General features: G+C 40.8%; 1 protein-coding gene across 1 annotated transcript in view; it reads right to left on the reverse strand.

The window, feature by feature from the left end:
* Positions 1–806: 806 nt before the first annotated feature.
* Positions 807–20225, reverse strand: part of PRMT8 (protein arginine methyltransferase 8) — a 170198-nt gene continuing 150779 nt past the window's right edge. The window contains exons 9-10 of the mRNA XM_072650330.1: positions 4396–4517; positions 807–973 (exon numbers count right to left, since the gene is read on the reverse strand). Of these exons, the coding sequence (XP_072506431.1) occupies positions 890–973; positions 4396–4517 (206 nt within the window). The 3' untranslated portion in view covers positions 807–889. The remainder of the gene's footprint in view (positions 974–4395; positions 4518–20225) is intronic.

Raw genomic sequence — 20225 nt, forward strand, 5'->3', positions numbered from 1 at the left:
TCTCAAGGTAACGTAAGTGGGTCCTCTCTCTAAAACCTAAGGGTCAAGACATTTTGAATAAAGGATGCACTTTACTTCAGTCCATCTCACTTTCATCCATTTTTATTCAGTGCCCTCTGGACATGTGGTACTATGCTAGGCACTAGGAGACAGGTCCGGTTAAAGGAAAACCAGTGCTGGTACAGATAACTTTCACTGGCTGCTTAACATCTGTTTAAGGGGAGAAACTAACCACAAAACAAACTCCTTATTCAAAAGCAACAGAACCCCCTCCAAGTGATATATATATAAATACATATATATGTATATATATATATGCACATATATACATACTTACATACCACTCTGAATTAATGTCTAGATATACCCACTTGATTGTATATGCATGCATATACAGGCATATGTGGATATATAAATTAATATATATGTTGCACACACACACACAGACACCACAGATAGACAGGTAATCTTGGTTAAGCTATCAAAGACACTATGTCTCTGCATTTTAATGTAAACAGTCTGCCCTAATTGCCTGCAGCATGCAAAACTTGGAAGATCCAGAGATTCACAGTTAAAGATACAATTGGTATGCATATGTCCTTTTCCATCCTTAGAAGGGTTTGTTGGAGCACCAGCACTTCTTCACCTAGATGACCTTTATGTTGGACTTTCAGAGCTGGGCTGGGGGTTCTTTTAAATCTCCAACCTAGAGCAAGGCTTGCCGGGAACCTCTTGAGGTGACCAAACTTCTGGGCTGAGTTTACACACTGAGGTCCATGTGTGTAGTCCTGCAAACAGTTTTCCTTGGTGGGCAAATGCAGCAGATCGAGATGAGACAGTGCTTCTTTTTTTCTTTTTTCTTTTTGCTTTCTACAAATTCCTTTGTGTACTAACGCATTTTGTAGTCATTAGATACAGATGTTTCACACAGCTGTCCCTTAAAGTCCAAGTCCACTGTGAAATCAAGGTCCCGCTGCCAAAAAAAAGATGGAAGGTCAATTCACCTTCTGCCGTTCCCACAGACAGAATTCGTCATATCTCTCCTTCACAGATAGGTACTTAGCTTACTCTTATGGTTTTCTAGGGAAACCAAATCATGGCAAGCACCCAATAACCTAGACCTGTAACTTACCATCTTCACAGGACATTCATTCCAAAATCTCTAACTCTTCTCTGCTGAAATGCAAATCTTGTTGGGAAATATTATGACCCGGTGCAAAGAGTCCTGGACTTGGCTCCAAGGGAGCTGGGCTATGATGTGGACTCAGACACTCATTAGTTCTTTGACCTTAGACAAGTCACTAATTTCTCTGAGTGTCCATTTCCTTATCTGTGAAATGAAGGGAAGAAGACTTCCCTACCCATGTCACAAGGTTGCTTTGAAGATTGTATGTGTGAAACACAAACAAGATTATATGTGTGAAAATGCTTTGTGGACAGAGAGCATCATAAGACCATGAGCGGTTATTTCCTGCAATAAGTTAGGAGTTCCCTATTGCCTGCTGAGAAAAATTCAAACTCCTCTCCTGATATTCAAAGCCCTCTACAATTTAGCCCCAGTTCACTTTTCAAGTCTTATGTGCTATGACTTCTTTCTGTAGATATTACACTCTGGCCATATTGGACTAATCCCTGCTTCCTAAACCATGCACAGTCTGTTTGGGGATCTCTCCATGCCTGATCTCATTGGTTCCCATGAATTCAATTATAATCTCTATGCTGATGATTCTGAAATCTCTTTATCCAGATCTAACCTCTCTCTTGACCTCTAGTTGCATATCTTTAACTGTCTATTGGACATCCAAAAATTGGATATCCAAAATTCAGTGTGTCTAAAATGGAATTTATCATTTTCTCCTCCCAAATCCATGGTTCTTCCAAGTTTCCCTACTACTATTGAGGGTACTACAATCTTCCCAGTCACCCAGGATCACAACTTTTGTATATTCCCAGACATCTCACTCTCTCTCACCCCTTCTTATCCTATCTGTTGCCAAGTCCTGCTAAATTTAGCTTTGAGAGAAATTATTTTTCTGTTATATTGATAACCAATTATTAAATTAGGATTCAGGCTTTTCTCTTATCTTTGCACCAATTTCCGTATTCAGAGACCAGTCCCTGTAAATCAGTCAGTTTCTGAAGGACTTTGCTGATAGATGAGGTTGCCCAAATCCTCCTGGAACATGCTCCTCCAATCTTGGGCAGGACCTCACTCAACTAGAAAACCTTACTTCTGTTCAGAGTGTAAAGAGAATTTCAGCCCTAAAGCAATAAGCCCATGTCATTGTACCCCCGATCAGAGTTTAGGATAACCCAGCTCATGAAGGAGAAAATCAACCAGAGTGATCTAGGTAGAGATGGATTCCTTTGTGCAGATTGCTGGAGGGAGTTGAGTCTCAAGATCAAGTCATTCTCAGAAGAAGGAGCTGAAGGCTTTCAGCCCACCTCCTCATTCGAAAGTCCACCCCCTTCATTAACTGTTCACCAATTAGCATTGATTTTTTCACCTGTTGGAGGCACCTCCTTTTCTAAAAATATATTAAAACACTTGGTATCTCTATCAGGTGTCTTTGGTTACAGAAAGAGACCACTGACCGTCAATTTATTGATTGCCAGCTAGCCCAATTCATAAATTGATTATGGGAAACTCTGTCTCTCCAGTTCTTCATTTATCTCTCAGCTTCAATGTCACCTTTGCAATATCTCTTTAACACAGTCACCACCTTGGTGATGACCTTATGCCTGGACTATTATTGCAGTAGCCTCTTGGTTGCTTTCCCTAACTTAAGTATCTCCCCATTCCCAGCCATCCTTCCCTCAGTTGCTCAGCTGTCAAAGTATCTTCCTAAAGCACAGGTCTGACCATGTCTCTCTCTCCCTCTCTCTCTCTCTCTCTCTCTCTCTCTCTCATGCACACACACACACACTTGCACACACACACACACACACACTCACACACACACATACACTCACACACACACACACATACACACACACACACACACACACACACACTACTTTGATAAACTCCAATGGCTTCCTAACACCTCCAAGATCAAATATAAAATTCTTTGATTGGCATTCAAAGACCTTCATTAACTCTCCCCCACCACCTTTCCAGTCTTCCTGTACTTTATTTCTCCCCATGTATTCTGTGACCCAATAACACCAGTCTCTTTGCTGTTTCTCCCACAAGACACTCCATCTCCAGACTTCAGGCATTTTCACTGGCTGTCCCCCATGCCTGGAATATTCTCCTACCTCATCTCTGCTTCTTGGCTTCCTTCAAATCTTAGCTAAAATCTCTCCTTCTACAGGAAGCCTTTCTTGATCCCCCTTAATGTAAATTCCTTCCCTCTATTGAAGATCTCTAATTTATCCTTTACTGTGTTAGATCTGAGAGCAGTTATCATTTTTTGCCTTTCTTTGTATCCTACCCCAATACCTGTAAAAGTTTGTTGACTGACTGCCAGAAATACTCTCTGTCCTCATCTTTGCCTGATGAATTCTTACCCAATTTTAAAAAGTCCAGCTCAAATGCCACCTCCTCCATGAAATCTTCCCTGATCCTTTCAGGAAAAAGGCACACTCTCTCTTAGATATAATGTTTCATTTTATCCCATGCCTCCCACTTATCATGTAATGCATATATCACAATTATGTGTGATAATGTCTGATTTCCCTATCACTCTCTAAACTCCATAGAGCCAAAAGACTGAAGGTGGTCTTGTCTAAACCCTACCTTTCTACATAGTTTTAACACAGTGCTCTGCAAACTATGAGCTCTTAATATCTGTTGAAGGGATGAATAATTAAATGAGTGGGGTTTTTTTGATGAGCCATTAGGTGTCACAGCAGATACAGCACAGGGCCTGGAGTCAAGAAGACCTGAGTTCAAACGTAACCTTAGATACTTATTATCTGTGTGACCCTGGGCAAGTCATTTAACCTTATCAGCCTCAGTTTCCTCATCTGTAAAATGATCTGGAGAATGAAATGGCAAATCACCCCAGTATCTTTGCCAAGGAAACCCCAAATGGGGGCACAAAGAGTTGGACCTGAGTGAACAATAAAGCTCTTTTTAGGCACCAGACACAGAGAGGGAGGCTAGAGGAGAGGGTTAGAAGAGTCTCTGAAAAAAGGTCTTTATTTTCAAGAGTGAAACTGCCCAAGCCCATTCCCTTACTTCCATTGGGCTATATTCAAAGGAAAATTCCCTCCATCTGTCTTTTGGTTGTTCTTAAAAACTCTTGCTGGCGACTGACTCTCTACAATGAAGCCCAGCATGGGAATCTTTGTTGAAGTCCCCCTGAAGGATCTTTTTAAGCCCCAACTCCTTTTCTTCAACCTCCAGACCAGAGAGCTTCTCTTGTAAGTTGCCCTCCCTGCACTCACCACATTTTTTGCATTTGGTTTCATGGAAATGGTCCCATAGATCTCCTCACCCCTCCTGACAGTGAGATAATCTTCTAAGTAGAAAACTGTCTGTTTCCAGTGGGTGTATGGAGCATCAGGAGCTGTGGGATAAAAAAGGGAAACAAGAACGAAACATGAGAGAAGAGACCTGGAAAGACACACACACATACACACACACACATACACACAATCTGGAAGAGTTTTAACTCCAGGCTCTTCTTGAACATATCCTAGCACTTAATACTGCCTTACCAACACTCTGTCCCCTCCTAAAGGGAACCAGCGTCTGTAGGATGGACTCTGGCAGCCTAAAGACCGTATTCTGAATCTTAGTTGGCTCTGCCCACCACTAGCAATGCCCTATGCTAAAAAAAAAATGCTTTCTTTCCTATCCCACCCATTAGAACTCTTAATTCCATGCCCTGAGAGCATCCCACTTAGAAGTCTGGAGGAAAGCAATCAGATTTAATTTATTCACATTGAATTGTCAATGGCTGTTAGTTAACCCTCCCCAACTCCAACACACGCCCAAAAGGATCTATGTTAATTGAATTGATAAAGAGAAATGGAGAATTTTGGAAACCATCTAGGACAGGCTGGGGAGTAAGAGACCCTTCACATATATCCTTAAATTACTGTACACCCACACAGGATAAATTAACATCTGAGTAAGACTGGTCCTGATTTAATCCCTCAAAGCTACCTATCCTACTATGCCTATTCCCTGGAAAGAACATTAGATCAGAGGATTTAGATTCAAATTCCACTATCCTTATACTGTTGAAAGACTGCTGGATTCAATGTATATGTGGAATAGATGACTGAATTGTAAGCAAGCCTCACCTATAAGGTCTGGACTCCAAAATTGCAATAAAATTAGAATTCCAGTTCTTCCACTTACTGCCTATGTTGCCCTGTGAATATTACTTAAGCTGTCTCTATGCTCAATGGCCTGGTGTACTCAAACTTATAGATATTTGAAAAAAAATATGGCAGCTGGGAGGATGGTGCTTCAATTTCCACATCTACATCAGAAAAAGAGAGTTGGATTACGTAACCTATTAGAAAACCTCTTAACGTGGGGTTTTTGAGCTTGGAATTTTTAAAATATATTTTGATAATTTTATTTACATTTAAGTGATTCCTTTTTTTAATCTTATGTATTTTATCTAACACATTTAGAAGTAATGATCTGAGAAGGGGCCCATAGACCAGCAGGCTGCTAAAGGAATCTACAACAAAAAAAGATTTAGAACCCCTGTTCAAAGATTTCTTGTGGTTAGAAATTTAGCATCCAATCAATCACCGTAAGAGCTTTTAGGAGAATAAATAAGATATTAGACTAAATTGTCTGGGACCAACCCTTCCTATTACAACTAGCCCATGCTAGTCAGATTCGTGGCCAGCTCTACTCCTGGGCCTTCATTTCAGTCTCTAACTTTCCTGACTATGTGAAAGGATGTTAGATATTAATTTTCCACACTTACCACCCCCACTCTGGCTCATAACTTACTTATTCCACACCACACAATGATGACATTACCAATTTGACAACTTGATTGGAGACATTCAAGTCTTTTATCTTGCTGTGATCAGACATCTGTTAGAGAGCTTGCCTTTTCATAGGCCCACCTACATCAGCATCATGCAGGGATTTGACTCAGTTCCTTACACAAATGAATGCTAAGCTCTAACAGGAACCTAATTATTTGGCTATTTTGAAGTCCATATCTTATAGGCAAGACTTCCTTTTAAGTCAGTCATTCATTCAACATTTATTAAATACCTAATGCTTAAAGGAAAGTGGATTTCTTGAAATAGAACTCTAGAAAATCAGGCTTTTCTAAGGCCCTTTGGGATTCAAATGTAGCAACATAAGTATGCCTTAAAACCAAATCACTCTGGCTCTCACTTACTGGTCAATAATAAGTCCTAGTCCAATCTTCAGTTGATCATTGATGGCTCAGAGTGAGTGTAAATAGCAATTGTTTCTATTCTGGCCAGAAATCCCGAGGGTCTTCCCCTCCCAGACTGATTTTTTTTTAATAGGTAAAAGAGGCTATTTTTTGCCTCATGCACCTAGCCTTTGTCACTGAAAAAGTATTGTCTCAGACAGAGACATGGGAAAGACCTTAGCTTAAAAAGGACAAGTTCTCCCACTACATCCAGGGTCATCTCCAGTTGTCCTGATCAATATCTTGCCAGTTGGCCCAGATGACTCTGGAGGAAGGGGTGAAGCTGGTGACTTTGCCCAGCTCTGCCTCACTTCAAGCTAATTCACTTGTAAAGTCAAGTCATCACCTTCCTTATGTCATTGGTCTTCTTCAAGAATGAAGGATGAACAACAAATCCTATGTGCAATGGTATGTTCTGGTATAATGTACATGATGATAATAGATACCATCCCTGTCCTCAAGGAACTTAGATAAGATACCTATGTATCCATATTACTGGTCCCTCTACTTAACAAATTCTGATTTCATAAATGTGTTTATTTCCTTTACTAAGGGGATCCCATTGGCTCTAGTCTTCATGAGTTGCTGTGGTCCAAAAATAAAAGAGAATCATCCCCTAATAGAGATGCATCTGTCAAAGAGGCCTTGTCAGTATTTAATTAGGTTAGTCTTCAGACAATCAAATGCAGTGTCCTGGGCTTGTACTTGAAACCTAAAGCTCTGCAGAACCTGCAAAAGCAGGAGTTCTGTGATCACCTTCACACCATGCTGAAGGAAGTAAGGAAGACCTTGATGGAAGTACCCAAATAAGTACAAAATGTATGCAAAAGAAAATTCATTGTAAAACCCTATGAGATCAGATGAAGTGGCTTTTCTTTCTGAAGAGATTAGGTGAGGTTTCATGGGTAAGATGGCATATACTGGCTATGATGCATCACTAGCCATGGTGTAGAGGGGGAAGCATGGGACTCAGAGCAGAAGGCTCTGGGTTCACATCCCTACTCTTTGATTTTCTATCTCCATTACTATCAATGTCATTTCACTACTCTGTAACACAACAGAAATTCAGAATTTGCAAGTTCAAGGAGCACTCAGGAACCTTCTAATGCGACCCAGAGGGAACTAAATGTTAGAGTAGGTGGAGCATGGGGCTTGGAGTCAAGAAAACCTAATTCAAATGCTGACTAGCTGAGTGATTTTGGGAAAGTCACGGATCCATTCTAAGCCTCCATCTCAAGGTGGCCATTTTGGAGATTTTTCTTGACATCTACCCTAAAGCGTTTTCTTTGCAGTTTCCAAGTTGTTCTCTGGTTCTGCTTTCCAGGGCCAAATAGAACAAATCAGAACCCTCCTTTATATGACAACCTTTTAAATACTTTAACATATAGTCCACCACCCCCACCCCCAACCAGTCTTCTTTTCTCTAGGCTAAACACATTCAGTTTCTTCAACTGATCCTTATGTGACATGGATTCAAGACCCTCCCCCACCTATTCTGGATGCTCTCCAGTTTATCAATGTCATTCTCAAACTGTGTCACCCAGACCTGAACATGATACTCCAGGTGACAGGAGCAGAGTATGGTAGGATTGTCACCAGGGAAGTTCCTGGAAGCTAAGCCTCTCCTAATGTAGCCTGAGATAACATTAGTTTTGGGGGACTGTCACCTCACACTGCTAATTCATATTAAGCTTACAGTCCACTAGGACTACCAGATTGTTTTCAAAACAACTGTTATCTAACTATTCCTCCCTTATCTTGGAATGGTAGAATTGATTCTTGAAAACTAAGTAGAAGACTTTACATTTATTCCTTATGCTAGATGCTTCATCTGACTCCATGACTTTGCAATGATTGTCTCCCACATCTAGAAGGCTCTCTCTCTTTACCTACACTTCTTAGAATCTTTGGCTTTTTGTTCTGGCTTAGCAACAGCTTTCATATAAACCCCTTTCTCTTCTCTGACACCACCACTGCCTTGGTTCAGTTCCTCATTATCTCCCACCTGAAACATTATAGTAGCTTTCAGTTTGATTTCCCTGGCACAAGAAATCATTCCCCACTTCAGTTTACTCAGTTATCAAAGTGACCTTTCTAAAGCATGGATCAAACCATGTCCTGCCACTAGACTCCACTGACCCTGGAGAAGAGAGTGAGGCTGATGACTTTGCACGATTCTGCCTCACTTATATCCAATTCACTTGCACGTCAAATCATCCCCTTCCTGATATCACTGGTCCTCTTTAAGAATGAAGGACAAACACCCTAGCCACATCAACCTGGCCCTGGCCATTCAACAAACTCCAGTGGCTCCTTATTATCTCCAAGATCAAATATAAAACCCTCTGTCTGGCTTTTAAAATCCTTTATAACCTGGCTTTTTCCTATCTTACCCATCCCCATATACTGGTCTCCTTGCTTGTTCCTGCCATGAGATAATTCATCTCCTGATTCTGGGCATATCCTGAGCCTGTCCATCAATCCTGGAGCTCTTTTCCTCCTCATCTTCATCTCCTGATTTTCTTCAAGTACCAGTCAAAATCGCACTTTCTGTAGGAGAGCTTTCCCAATGGCCCTTAAGGTTGGTGTTTTCCTTTTTGATTCCAATTTATCCCATCCATATCTTGTTTGTATGTCATCTCCTCTATTAAAGTGTTAGCTTCTTGACAGCAGGGACTCGTTTTTTTTGCCTTTCTTTGTGATTCCTGAGCTTAGCATGGTTCCCAGTACAGAACAGGAGCTTAATGGACATTCGTTGTTGTTGTTGTTGTTGTTGTTGTGTTCGTCCTTTGTTGCTGAAGAAGACCACGCCATTAGAGAAATGATGACATGACTTGACTTGACTTTGATTTGAGTGAGGGAGGGCTGTGCAAGGTCACCAGTCTCACTTCTCCTCCAGAGCCATCTGGATCCAGCGACCAGATATTCATCAGGATGACTGGAGATGGCCCAGGATGCAAGGGGGACCTTGGCCTTTTCAGATATTCACTTAGAGGGAGGTAATGCCCATTGAGTAAATAGGCCTCTTTAAGAAGTAGTCAGGGAATGGCCCTTTTAATAAGCAAAAGAAAAAAATAACAAAATCAAACTGGGAAGGAAAGAGAAACTGTTATTATTGATAGTCACTCTAAGCCACTTGTTAAGTGGAGCTTGGTCAGGGACCTCTTGGTGTCCAAACTATAGGCTTCAGAGTGTACTGGGTTTAAGGTTTTCTGAACAAGAAGAAAGGAAGGAAGGAAAGAAGAAAGGAAGGAAAGGAAGAAGGAAGGAAAGAAGGAAGGAAAGAAGGAAGGAAGGAAGGAAGGAAGGAAGGAAGGAAGGAAGGAAGGAAGGAAGGAAGGAAGGAAGGAAGGAAAGAAGGAAGGAAGGAAGGAAGGAAGAGATATCTAGCCAGTAAACCCCAAAGGAAGGGGAGAGGGGGACAGAAGAGAGGATGAGCTGGGTTACCCAGCTAGCTGGGTCTCCACTCAGGCAGTTTGATCTACTCACAAGTTGTGTTCATCTTTCATTTTCGAAGAAGACCATGACATCAGAGAAATAATGACATGACTTGCACTTGACTTTATTTTGAGTGAGGGAGGGCTGTGCAAGGTCACCAGCCTTGCTTAATAAATATTTACTGATTTATTTAATGATTTGCTTTGAGACTGAGATCAAGGGCTGCTTCTTGTGGAAGATCTTTCCCATTTCCCTCCTGCAACCCAAGCCCTTTAAACTTGCCTACTATTTATACTGAATATATCATATATGCCCATGGTATTTTTTACTTCTTGTCTCCATCATTAGAATGTCAGTTCTTTTAGGGCAGAGATCACCTTTTTCTTTTTCATATCCCCTACATTTTGTTCCTACACCAGCCAGAACCTGAAACATGATAAGTACTTAATAAATGTTTGTTGACTGATTGATTTAATTTCATCTTAATAGGTCCATCCCAATGCATGTCAAGATCTTTTTGTATTCTTACTATATCATTCATTGTGTTAATTTTCTGTCCCTGCTTGGTATCAAATATCAAATATGAGAAGTGAGAAAGTTGAAGTAGATAGCTTCTGAGGTTCTTTCCACCACTAAATTTTGTTATGATCCCAATTAGGAACTCTTGGGACAGTGAGGGAGTGCAATGGATACAGTGCCTGGCCTGGAGTCGGAGGATCTGAATTCAAATCCAGCCTCAGACACTAGCTGTGTGACCCTAGGCAAGTCACTAAACCCTGTTGGCCTCAGTTTTCTCATCTGTAAAAATGAGCCAGAGAAGAAAATGGCAAACCAATCCAGTATCTCTGCCAAGAAAACTCCAAATGGGGCACAAAGAGTGGGACACAACTGAAAAATAATGAACAACAATAATTGCATATAAAGCTCTTCAAGGGAAAGGATTGCTTCATTTTTGTCTCATAACCCAAATATGTATTCTAGCACATAGTAGGTGCTGAGCAAAAGCTTATTCATGAACAGATTGAGCGTGAGTTGCAATTGTCTCGTTACAAGAGTCCAGGGCTAGTAGGTTTATCGTGTTTATGTTGGCAATTGTTGGGATCATAGGAACACTGTGAGTGTGGGCAGGGTATACTGGCACTCCCATGGTTGAGACAATGACTGTATTCTTCAGTGTCCTTTGTAAGGAATTGCTTTAATCAGCTGATGGTGCTTTGGATAGGACAGTTGTCCTTCAACTTGGAAATCTACATGGATATAAATGGAAACATCAGGAGTGGTGCATATGAATATAAAGAAGATGGAATATACATGTATATATATAATATGTATATGTAATTATATATATACACATATATGCATATGTAAAATGATATAGCAGTATAAATGGAAAAAGCAACACCAAAAAACAATCTAAATTGAATGCTGAAATATTGTAAAGTTTAGTCCCCAACAGGAGCTATGAGAAGGTATTTCTCTTGCTTCTTTGTCCAGGTAAGGTATTGTGAGTGTGGAATACTGCATATAATGTCAGACTTTTTTTATTATGTTGGTTAATTTTGCCAAACTGGTTTTTCCCCCTTTTCATTATTTATTATAAAGAATGGCTCTCTGTGTGGAGTAAGGGGAGGGATATATAGGTAGCAAAATAGCAATACTTATCAATTAAAATTTTTCTATCAAATGAAGTCCACCTGCTTCCAGCCTCCTTCTCTACCAGTGGGCTATAAAAGAAAAGTTCTCCCAAAGACAGTCTTGTCTTAGGCTCTGTGTTGAGAATTACTCAAGAAATGATTGGCAGTGCCATCCACCCCCATCCACCACCTACACCAGCTCAGACAGACAGGTGTATTTCCTGCTCTTAGAGACTTTCAAACAAGAAGATTCAAGCAGTCTCTTTCCATCCTCTATTATGTTGCCCCATGAGAATTTAAGAAACTCTTCACTGGACTCAGACCCAGTTCTTACTCAACCTAGACAGAATGCTCTTTCTAGAAGAGGCACAGAACACAGTGGAAGGGCATGTTTCAATTAAGTTTAATCCAACTAACATTAAGTGCTTTGCATGTAGTTGTCCTTGTGGATGTCACCCTCAAAACCCAAACTTTTAGCACTTTATAGTTTACAAAACATTTTTCATGTGTGACTTCATCTGTCTCTCACAAGCAGAGATTTAACCAGGGCCAGGCAAATGGGACTTAGAATCAGGGCTCTTTCATGTGTCAGGGGAAGCTGCTTTCCTTTCTCTCTCTGTAGTCATCTGCCAGTTGATTACCCACTGCCCATGGCACCACCCTTATGATACCCCTTCTCTAGGCTGCCTTCTCTCCCATATCCCATCAGGGTTTTCTAGATATCCTCTGCACCACTGCTATCATCTACCCCCAGCTAAATTTGTCCCAGATGCCAGGATTCCTAGCTATGGTTCTGCTCATGGCAATTCTCTTAGGTAGGTAGTTCAAATATATTTCACTGGTCCTCATTTTGCATGAAAGGCAATGTGATGTATTAGATAGAGAGCTAACCTGGAAGCCAGAAAAACCTGTATTAAGTTTTCACCTCTAATAAATATTGGTTGTGTCCTCTTCTGGGCAAGTCACTTAACCTCTCAGTGGTCTAGGCAATTATGACATTTGACAGAGAAAGGCCAATCTGTACCGGTAGAGGACACTTCTATTCCTATACCAGTGACATCACAGGTCTCTAGTCCTATTTTACAGATGGGGAAACTGAGGCTCAAAGCAATAAAGTGATTGTGTGAAGTAACTCTGACAGGTTAGTGTGAGGGACTTGACTTGAATACAGGCATTCCAATTTCAAGTTGTATTCACTGCACACCATCCCCAAAAGATCCTGTATTTCCCAAGATAACTCACTAAGGGCCATCAGCATTGCCTTTATCTGAGAAATGTAGAAAACTGGACTTTGAGGTCGTCTAGTTTAACCCCTCTCCTTTATAGTCAAAACACTTACTGAAGTATTTTCAGTCAACACTAATGCAAGCTAATGAGTTCCCTAAGCTAATTACTCTGTGTATAAAGCAGCATATTTTTTTTCTCTTCAAACTCAGGCTTCAAAGAAATGTTGTTCAAGGCTGGTACTCTGGGATAGCAGCAAGAACAGAGCCTGGCTCCTAAGATGAGATCTGTCAGAGGCTGTTTTGGTCTTCATGCTCCAGAATTCAATGAACACGTCTATTCACATGGCCTGAGATGAGAGAGACTCCCATCCTTCCTGCTTTCAGCCTGGGTTCTTCTTCAGCCACTGAAAACAGTCTAATGATTTCAGTCTGACCTCCTACGACAGGCGGCTTCTCCATCCCTGCACTCATTGGAGCTCTTTTCTATAATCTTGCTCCCTCTCTAGCTCCACACACAATTCTGCAGATTTGTGATTTTCCTTAAGTTTAGATGAAACCAGTGGGGAGTCACTCAACTAACTCCAGGGGCTTCCTTTTTCCTCTAGAATAAAATAGAAACTCTTATGCTTAAGCTTTTAAGGCGCCAACCAATCTTTCCAGACTCATTGGAAAGTCTTAACCTGCTTGTGGTTGTGACCTAGTCAAACTGACCTTCTCTCCTTTCCTTCTGCATGACACCCCATCTCCTAACCATCTGCCTGTGGAGAGGCTTTTACCCAAGCCCAGAGTATGCCTCCTTCTTATCTCTGCCTCACAGAGTCCCTGCTTTTCTTTAAATTGCAATTGAGGTAATATCTCCTGGTGAAGCCTTTTCATTCCCCCTTCTCCAACCGCTTGTGCTCTTCCTGCCAAACTACCTTGTATTTTAACTACTTTATGTTTATATTTGTGTGTATATAGGTATATATCTCCCTGAGTTCAAATCTGTCCTCAGAGACTTCTTAGCTGTGTGACCCTGGGCAAATCACTTCACCCTGTTTATCTCAGTTTCCTCATCTAGAAAAAAAAGAGCTGAAGAAGGAAATAGCAAACCACTCCAGTATCTTTGCCAAGAAAACCCCAAATGGGGTTACGGAGAGTTAGACATGACTGAAGTGACTGGACAATGGCAATACACACACACACACACACACACACACATACAACATATACTTATATACTTATATGTATGTATTATATGTTAGGGGCAGCTAGGTGGTGCAGGAGTCAGGAGGACCTGAGTTCAAATCTCACCTCAGACACTTGACACTCACTAGCTGTGTGACCTTGGGCAAGTCACTTAACCCCAACTGCCTCATCCTGGGTCATCTCCAGTCATCCTGATAAATATCTGGTCACTGGATTCAGATGGCTCTGGAGGAGAAGTGAGGCTGGTGACCTGCATAGTCCTCCCTCACTCAAAACAAAGTCAAGTGCAAGTCATGTCATCATTTCTCTGATGGCGTGGTCTTCTTCGGCAACGAAGGATGAACACACACATATATGTTGGTTGGTTGGTTGTTATACTTCATTCTTGAAGAGGACCAAAATGACAATGCTATGCTACAGTCAAGTTTCAATGTGTCTGATTGTGGCTGAACACACCAATACTAGCCTGTAATGCTCCCTCACCACACATCAGGAACAAATAGTCTATTTGAACATTTGGGGTAGATACTCCAAATCTGGACATCCTACATTTTCTTTGAGCTGTTCTCAGTTCTACTTTGTTCTCTGATATGGGCACGCCATGATGAGTGGTCCTGTGCCAGTGTCTGCCATGTCACACAATCAACTTCAAAGTTCTTAAGAGAGACCTTGAGAGTGTCCCTATATCTCTTCTTCTGACCGCCATGTGGACAAAAGACATATGTGCATATATACATGTGTGTGTATATATATATAGAGAGAGTTTGTGTATATATGTATATATTCTGTATATATGTATATACATAATATATGTGTGTAGTACATCTATTAATTTTTCATGCTTTTATATGTTGTTGTAGGTGCCTATCTCTCCTATTAGCATGGAAGTTCATTGTGAGTAGGAATATTTCATTCTCTATACTTTTTTCCCAGGGTTTAGTATAACTCCTGGAATATAATTGCTGCTACATTAGTTATTGTTGTCACGTTGTTGTGTTTGTCCTTCATTCTCAGAGAGGACCATGACATCAAGATGATGACATGACTTGCAGTTGACTTCGATTTGAGTGGTGGAGGGCTATGCAAGGTCACCAACCTCACTTTCTTCTCCTGAGCCATCTGGGTCCAGTGGCCTGATATTCATCAGGACGACTGTAGATGGCCCAGGATGCAATGTGAGACCCTGGCCCTTTCAGGCTAAGGTCTTATAGCATTCTCATTTTGAGTGAGATACACCCATTCAATGAATAGGTTTCTTTAAATAGTTGCTCAAGGGATGGCCCCTTTAATCAAAAAACAAAAATAAACCTGGGAGGTAAAGACCCTCAAGGTTCCTGGGTAAAAGAAAACAATTACTATTTAGTATTTAAGTCCACTCTGTGCCCAGTCTATGAGCTCCAGAGTGAATTAGTACCTATTAATTGATTAGCATCTTGCTTTTACCAGAGGGAAGAGTATTTTTCTGATTCATTTCCCCAGCACTGACTAGTTCTTCTTGTAGCCTAACTGCAATCCCTCATGCTGCAATTTAGAATGCCCTCTCTCATTCTGTCTGCACTAGGGATGGGAGTAGCACAATTGCTGTTTGACAGTGCTCCAGAGACTTGAAAACTGTTCAGCAAAGGTATCTAACTGCCTTCCATTTGGCAAGCACTGGGCTAGAACCTATGAATCCCAGAATAAAGCAAAAATCCTTGTTCTCAAGAAGGTTACATTTTATTGGAACATAGGAGGTTAAAAAGAAAGGATGAGCTAGACAATCATAGAAAGTGATTATTTTAGATTTCAAGTAGAAACCTGAAAGATTACCCAATCCAGTGCCTCTGTTTTATGCATAATGAAACCGTGACAAAGCAGATGTCCTCATGATCACACAAGCTAGTGGTAGAACTTAGAGCTTCCATTTCCTTAGAGTCCAGAGTTTTCCTAGTAAGTTATTCCTAAAGGAATCAGTAGCTTGACTCCTCGCTTCCCTGCTCCCATGATCAAATCCTACCCTATCCCCAAAAGAATTCTTGATAAATGTGGTTGGAATATGTGATCCCATGGGCACAGGGAACCCCTAGTGTACAAATATCTCCTCCAAGAAAAGCTGGCAATTTAATTGTAAATTACAGCCTTACATACAGATTACCTGGGGCACTAAGGGTATAAATAACTTCATCGGGGTCACATAACCAGAATTTGTGGACATTGACCCCAAGTCTTTTCTGATTCTAAGACCAAGTCTCCACTCCACTATCCCACGTGACCGATCAGTTTTTAGGTTTAAGATCTTTAGATACAGAGGACAAAATAAGAGGAAACTCTAAAGCAAGAAGGGGCACCCATTAGCTGGTGACAGCCCCAAGGTTATACTCCAACCTCAATACCTTCTCTGTGCCTGAATCTATGAAAGAGCCATTAACAGATCATTTCCAAGCTTCATTAGTGTATGACAAGATCATGTCTGAGAGTGGGTCAGTGGGCAGCTAGGTGGCACAATGAATAGAGCACTGGCCCTGGAGTCAAGAGGACCTGAATTCAAATCCAGCCTCAGATACTTACTAGCTGGGTGACCCTTGGCAAGTCACTTAACCCCAATTTCCTCAAAACAAAATAAATAGAGAGAAGGTCAGGCAAAGCCAGGCAACAGCTGCCCTGACAGTAATCACTGGAGGGAGAGTTTTAGGAGAATAGGGAAGGAAAGGAAATGAACTTCCCAGGACCAAGTAGAACCTAAAGCCTGGAATTTAGGATTAGAGGATCATGGGATTTCAGACTTAGAACTACAAGAGATTTTCTAGAGTGATCAATTCTCTCATTTTACAGGTGAGAAAATTGAGGCCCTGAGAACTGAAGCAACTTAAGGCCACATGTGTTTGACTCCAAATCCAGTTTGTTTGTTTTCTAGAATAATTTACTACCCTGTGACTCTGTGCTCTGCAGTCCCCACAGAGGACAGCCTGGAAAAAAGGGGAAATAGAATTAGATCCACTTGATGACTTATACTGCATTTTGATCCTTCAAGGTTCATGTTCAGTATTTGTCTTTGACTGTAGGGGGCCATGATGAGAATGTGGCAGTTATGGCCACAGCCATAAACTAAGGACAATGGAGCAAATATTGGAGTTCAAGATTTTTAAAATCCATGCAATGTATTGCTTCAGGCCCTCAGTTACCTATCTGAAATCTTCAGGCCTGAGCAGCTCAATCACATAGCTGTGGAGGCTGGGGATTGGGGGATGGATGTGAAGTGTGGAGCACAATTCAGCCCAGGTTATAGACATGGCAGGTGGTACTGGCAGACACCGGAGAGCAGACAGCTTTTCAGAGAAATTCTCTTATGCAAAGGCAGTTAGGTAGTATAGTAATGAATAGAAACTGGACATGGAGTTAGGAAGACCTGAGTTCAAATCCTGCCCCAGATAGCTGCATGACCTTAGGTTAGTCATTTAGCTTCTTCATTTAGTCTCATTGTCCTTACCTATAAAAGGGGTATAATAATAGTATCTGCTTCAAAATGCTGTTGTGAGGACCAAATGACTCCTTTCTATACATCTGATAAGGCTCCAGGGCTCAGGGTTCAAATTGGCCACAGTTAGCCACAAATTACCCTTTCTTTGAAAGACTATTATTTTTCCTTATTCCTTCCTTACAGTATGGGGACTTGGTTATGAGGTCCTCAAGATGGTAATAATAAAGCCCAGTTTTCAGTAGGACCATTGTAGATCAAAACACTTTTTTGTCAGGTGAGGCAGTTCATTCAAGTGTTATTTTTTCCATTTTACAGATGTGGAAACTAAGTGTTTAAATGATTCAGCTTATGTCATCTGTCTAATTAGTGTTAGGACCAGGATTCTGTATCTGGCCTAGGGTCTTACAAAGCAACTTTAGCTCTGCGTTGGGAAATAGCTACCCTGCCCCACCCACAGTAGCCACGGGTGGTTGGCACATAGTAAGAAAAAGTAAAAATGCTTTTTGATTCAATCACCATTATCATCATTATGGCTCATGCATACATAACATTTTCTAGTTAAAAAGAACTTACAGATTTAGAGCTGAATTAAATGTTATTATTTTCCAAATGAGAGAATGGAGAACGACAGAGATAATCATTTTGGCCAAGGTCATACAGGTGTCATGTGGAAGAAACAGGATCAGAACCCAGGACCTCTGACTCTGGATCTAGTTCTCCTTCCAAATCTTTACCACATTCCTGAGAGGCAAATGGTATAAATGCTTTTATTTCCAATTACAGATATGGAAACTGAGGTTTATAGAAATAACCTGATTTGCCCAAGGTCACACAGTTGGATAGTGGAAGTGAGGACTTGAATCCAGGACTCCTGACTGACTATCCATTGATTTTTTCACTTCTTTCTCCCCTTTACCTACTCAGCATTATTGTGGAGGGGGAGTAATAAGTTATATAGATAGGCACACAAAGATTCAGGGAATACCTTACCTAGCTAGCTGATAGTCAAGGTTCTAGCTACAGCCTAGCTCCTATCTACCTTTTCAGTTTTGTCTCCAACCTTCTCCAATCAAGTGGTCTCCACAGCATCTACTGAATATGACTTGAATATTCTTCTGTCCACACCTCTTCCTGTCTATCCCATCCAGCAGGAACATTCTCTATTTAAATCCCACTAATCATTCCAGCAGCTAGCAGTGCAGTTGGTAGAGTACTGGGCTTGGAGTCAGGAAGACCTGAGTTCAAATGTGACCTCAGACACTTAGCTGTGTGACTTTGGGCAAGTCACTTTACCCCCTCAGTTTATCTCAGTTTCCTCATTTGTAAATGAGCTAGAGGTGGAAATAGCAAAACAAAAAAAACCCTTAATAAAAGGATTTGTTGTGTAAAACTTGTACTCAGTCAAAAGGTCATACTCAGGGACCTAGATGGCCACATGTGATCTTGCAGCTACAGGTTCCCCACCCCTGTAGTCCAATTGGACTGGTCCAGTTTGCAAAGGTCACTCATTCTTTCAATAGACATTAATTGAAAGACTCATTAGAGCTTGAGCTGCACAGTGAAAAGATCACTGGATTTAGAAACAGAATATGTGCTCAGATTCTGACTGCTTAATAACCAAGTGACATTGGGTAAATAACTTTCCTGCTTTCTACATCCTTAAAATGAAGGAGTTGTAATAGATGACCCATGTGTGTCTGTGCGTATGTATGTATGGTGTGTATATATGTAAACATATACATCCCATGCACAAATACAACATACATACGCATGTATGTTCATACATATATTCCTATGTGTATGTTTGTGAGTGCATGTATACATACATTTTTTTCCACATGAAATACTATCTAACCACATATCTGTTCCAGTATTTGTAAACTAAAGTGTTTGAATTTGCCTCTCCCTCTCTCTCTACAGGTAGGAAAGGATTATTCTGACTGTGAACTCTTTTGGAAGGAATGGGGGGAGCTTGTCTATAAGTCTATAATCAGTGGTTCTTAACCAGGGGTACATGCTTTTTAAAATATAGTTTGTCTTTAAATATTTTAAAATTATTATTAAATATTATATTAGTACTTATGCATTTGTATTATATTATTTAAATTTTCACTATTTTAAAATATGTATTGGTTTTTAAAATTTATTTTGATAATTGCATTTCAATATAACTGATTTCCTTAGTCCTATGTATTTTGCTTTATGCATTTTAAAAACACGACTCTGAGAAGGGATCCACAGGCTTCCCTAGTCTGCCCAAAAAAGAAACAAAAGCAGTTAAGAACCCTCAACCCGTACGTTTTTCAGTCTGTGACAGGACCAGACTTTCCCTCTCCTCAAATCTCAGGATTATTCAAAAGATTCTTAGTTCACTCCAGACACAGAGGATGTTCCAGATATTTTCAGCCCAAGATTCAGTAGCTGTAGATCCCATTGGATATGCTAGAAAAATCACTGGAAAAAATCAAGAGAGTGAGAAAACTAGACACCATGCCACAAGAAGATTGGCTTAAGGAATTAGCCTAGAAAAGGGAACATTAGAGAGGGGCCTTGATAGTCATCTTTAAATATCTGAAGACCTGTCATGTGGGAAAGGGCTAGGTTTATTCTCCTTGGCCTCAGAAGGCAGAACTAGGAACTAGCAGTAGTGATAGTTAGAGTTGATGTAGTGTCTTACAAACATTTTATCCTTACCACACTGAGAGATGGTTGCTATTATTGTCATCCCTATTTTATATATGGGGAAAATTGAGGCAGGTTGAGGTGAAGTGATGTGACCGTGATCACCCAGTCAGTATCTGAGGCCAGATTTGGATTTAAGCCTTCTTACCTCCGGGTCCAATCCCCTGAGCTGCCTCTAGCTATAGGTGGAAGCTGCGAAGAAGAAAACTTAGATCTGATATAAGGAAGA

Source organism: Notamacropus eugenii, chromosome 3 (genome assembly GCF_028372415.1).
Source record: "Notamacropus eugenii isolate mMacEug1 chromosome 3, mMacEug1.pri_v2, whole genome shotgun sequence".
Lineage (NCBI taxonomy): Eukaryota > Metazoa > Chordata > Mammalia > Diprotodontia > Macropodidae > Notamacropus > Notamacropus eugenii.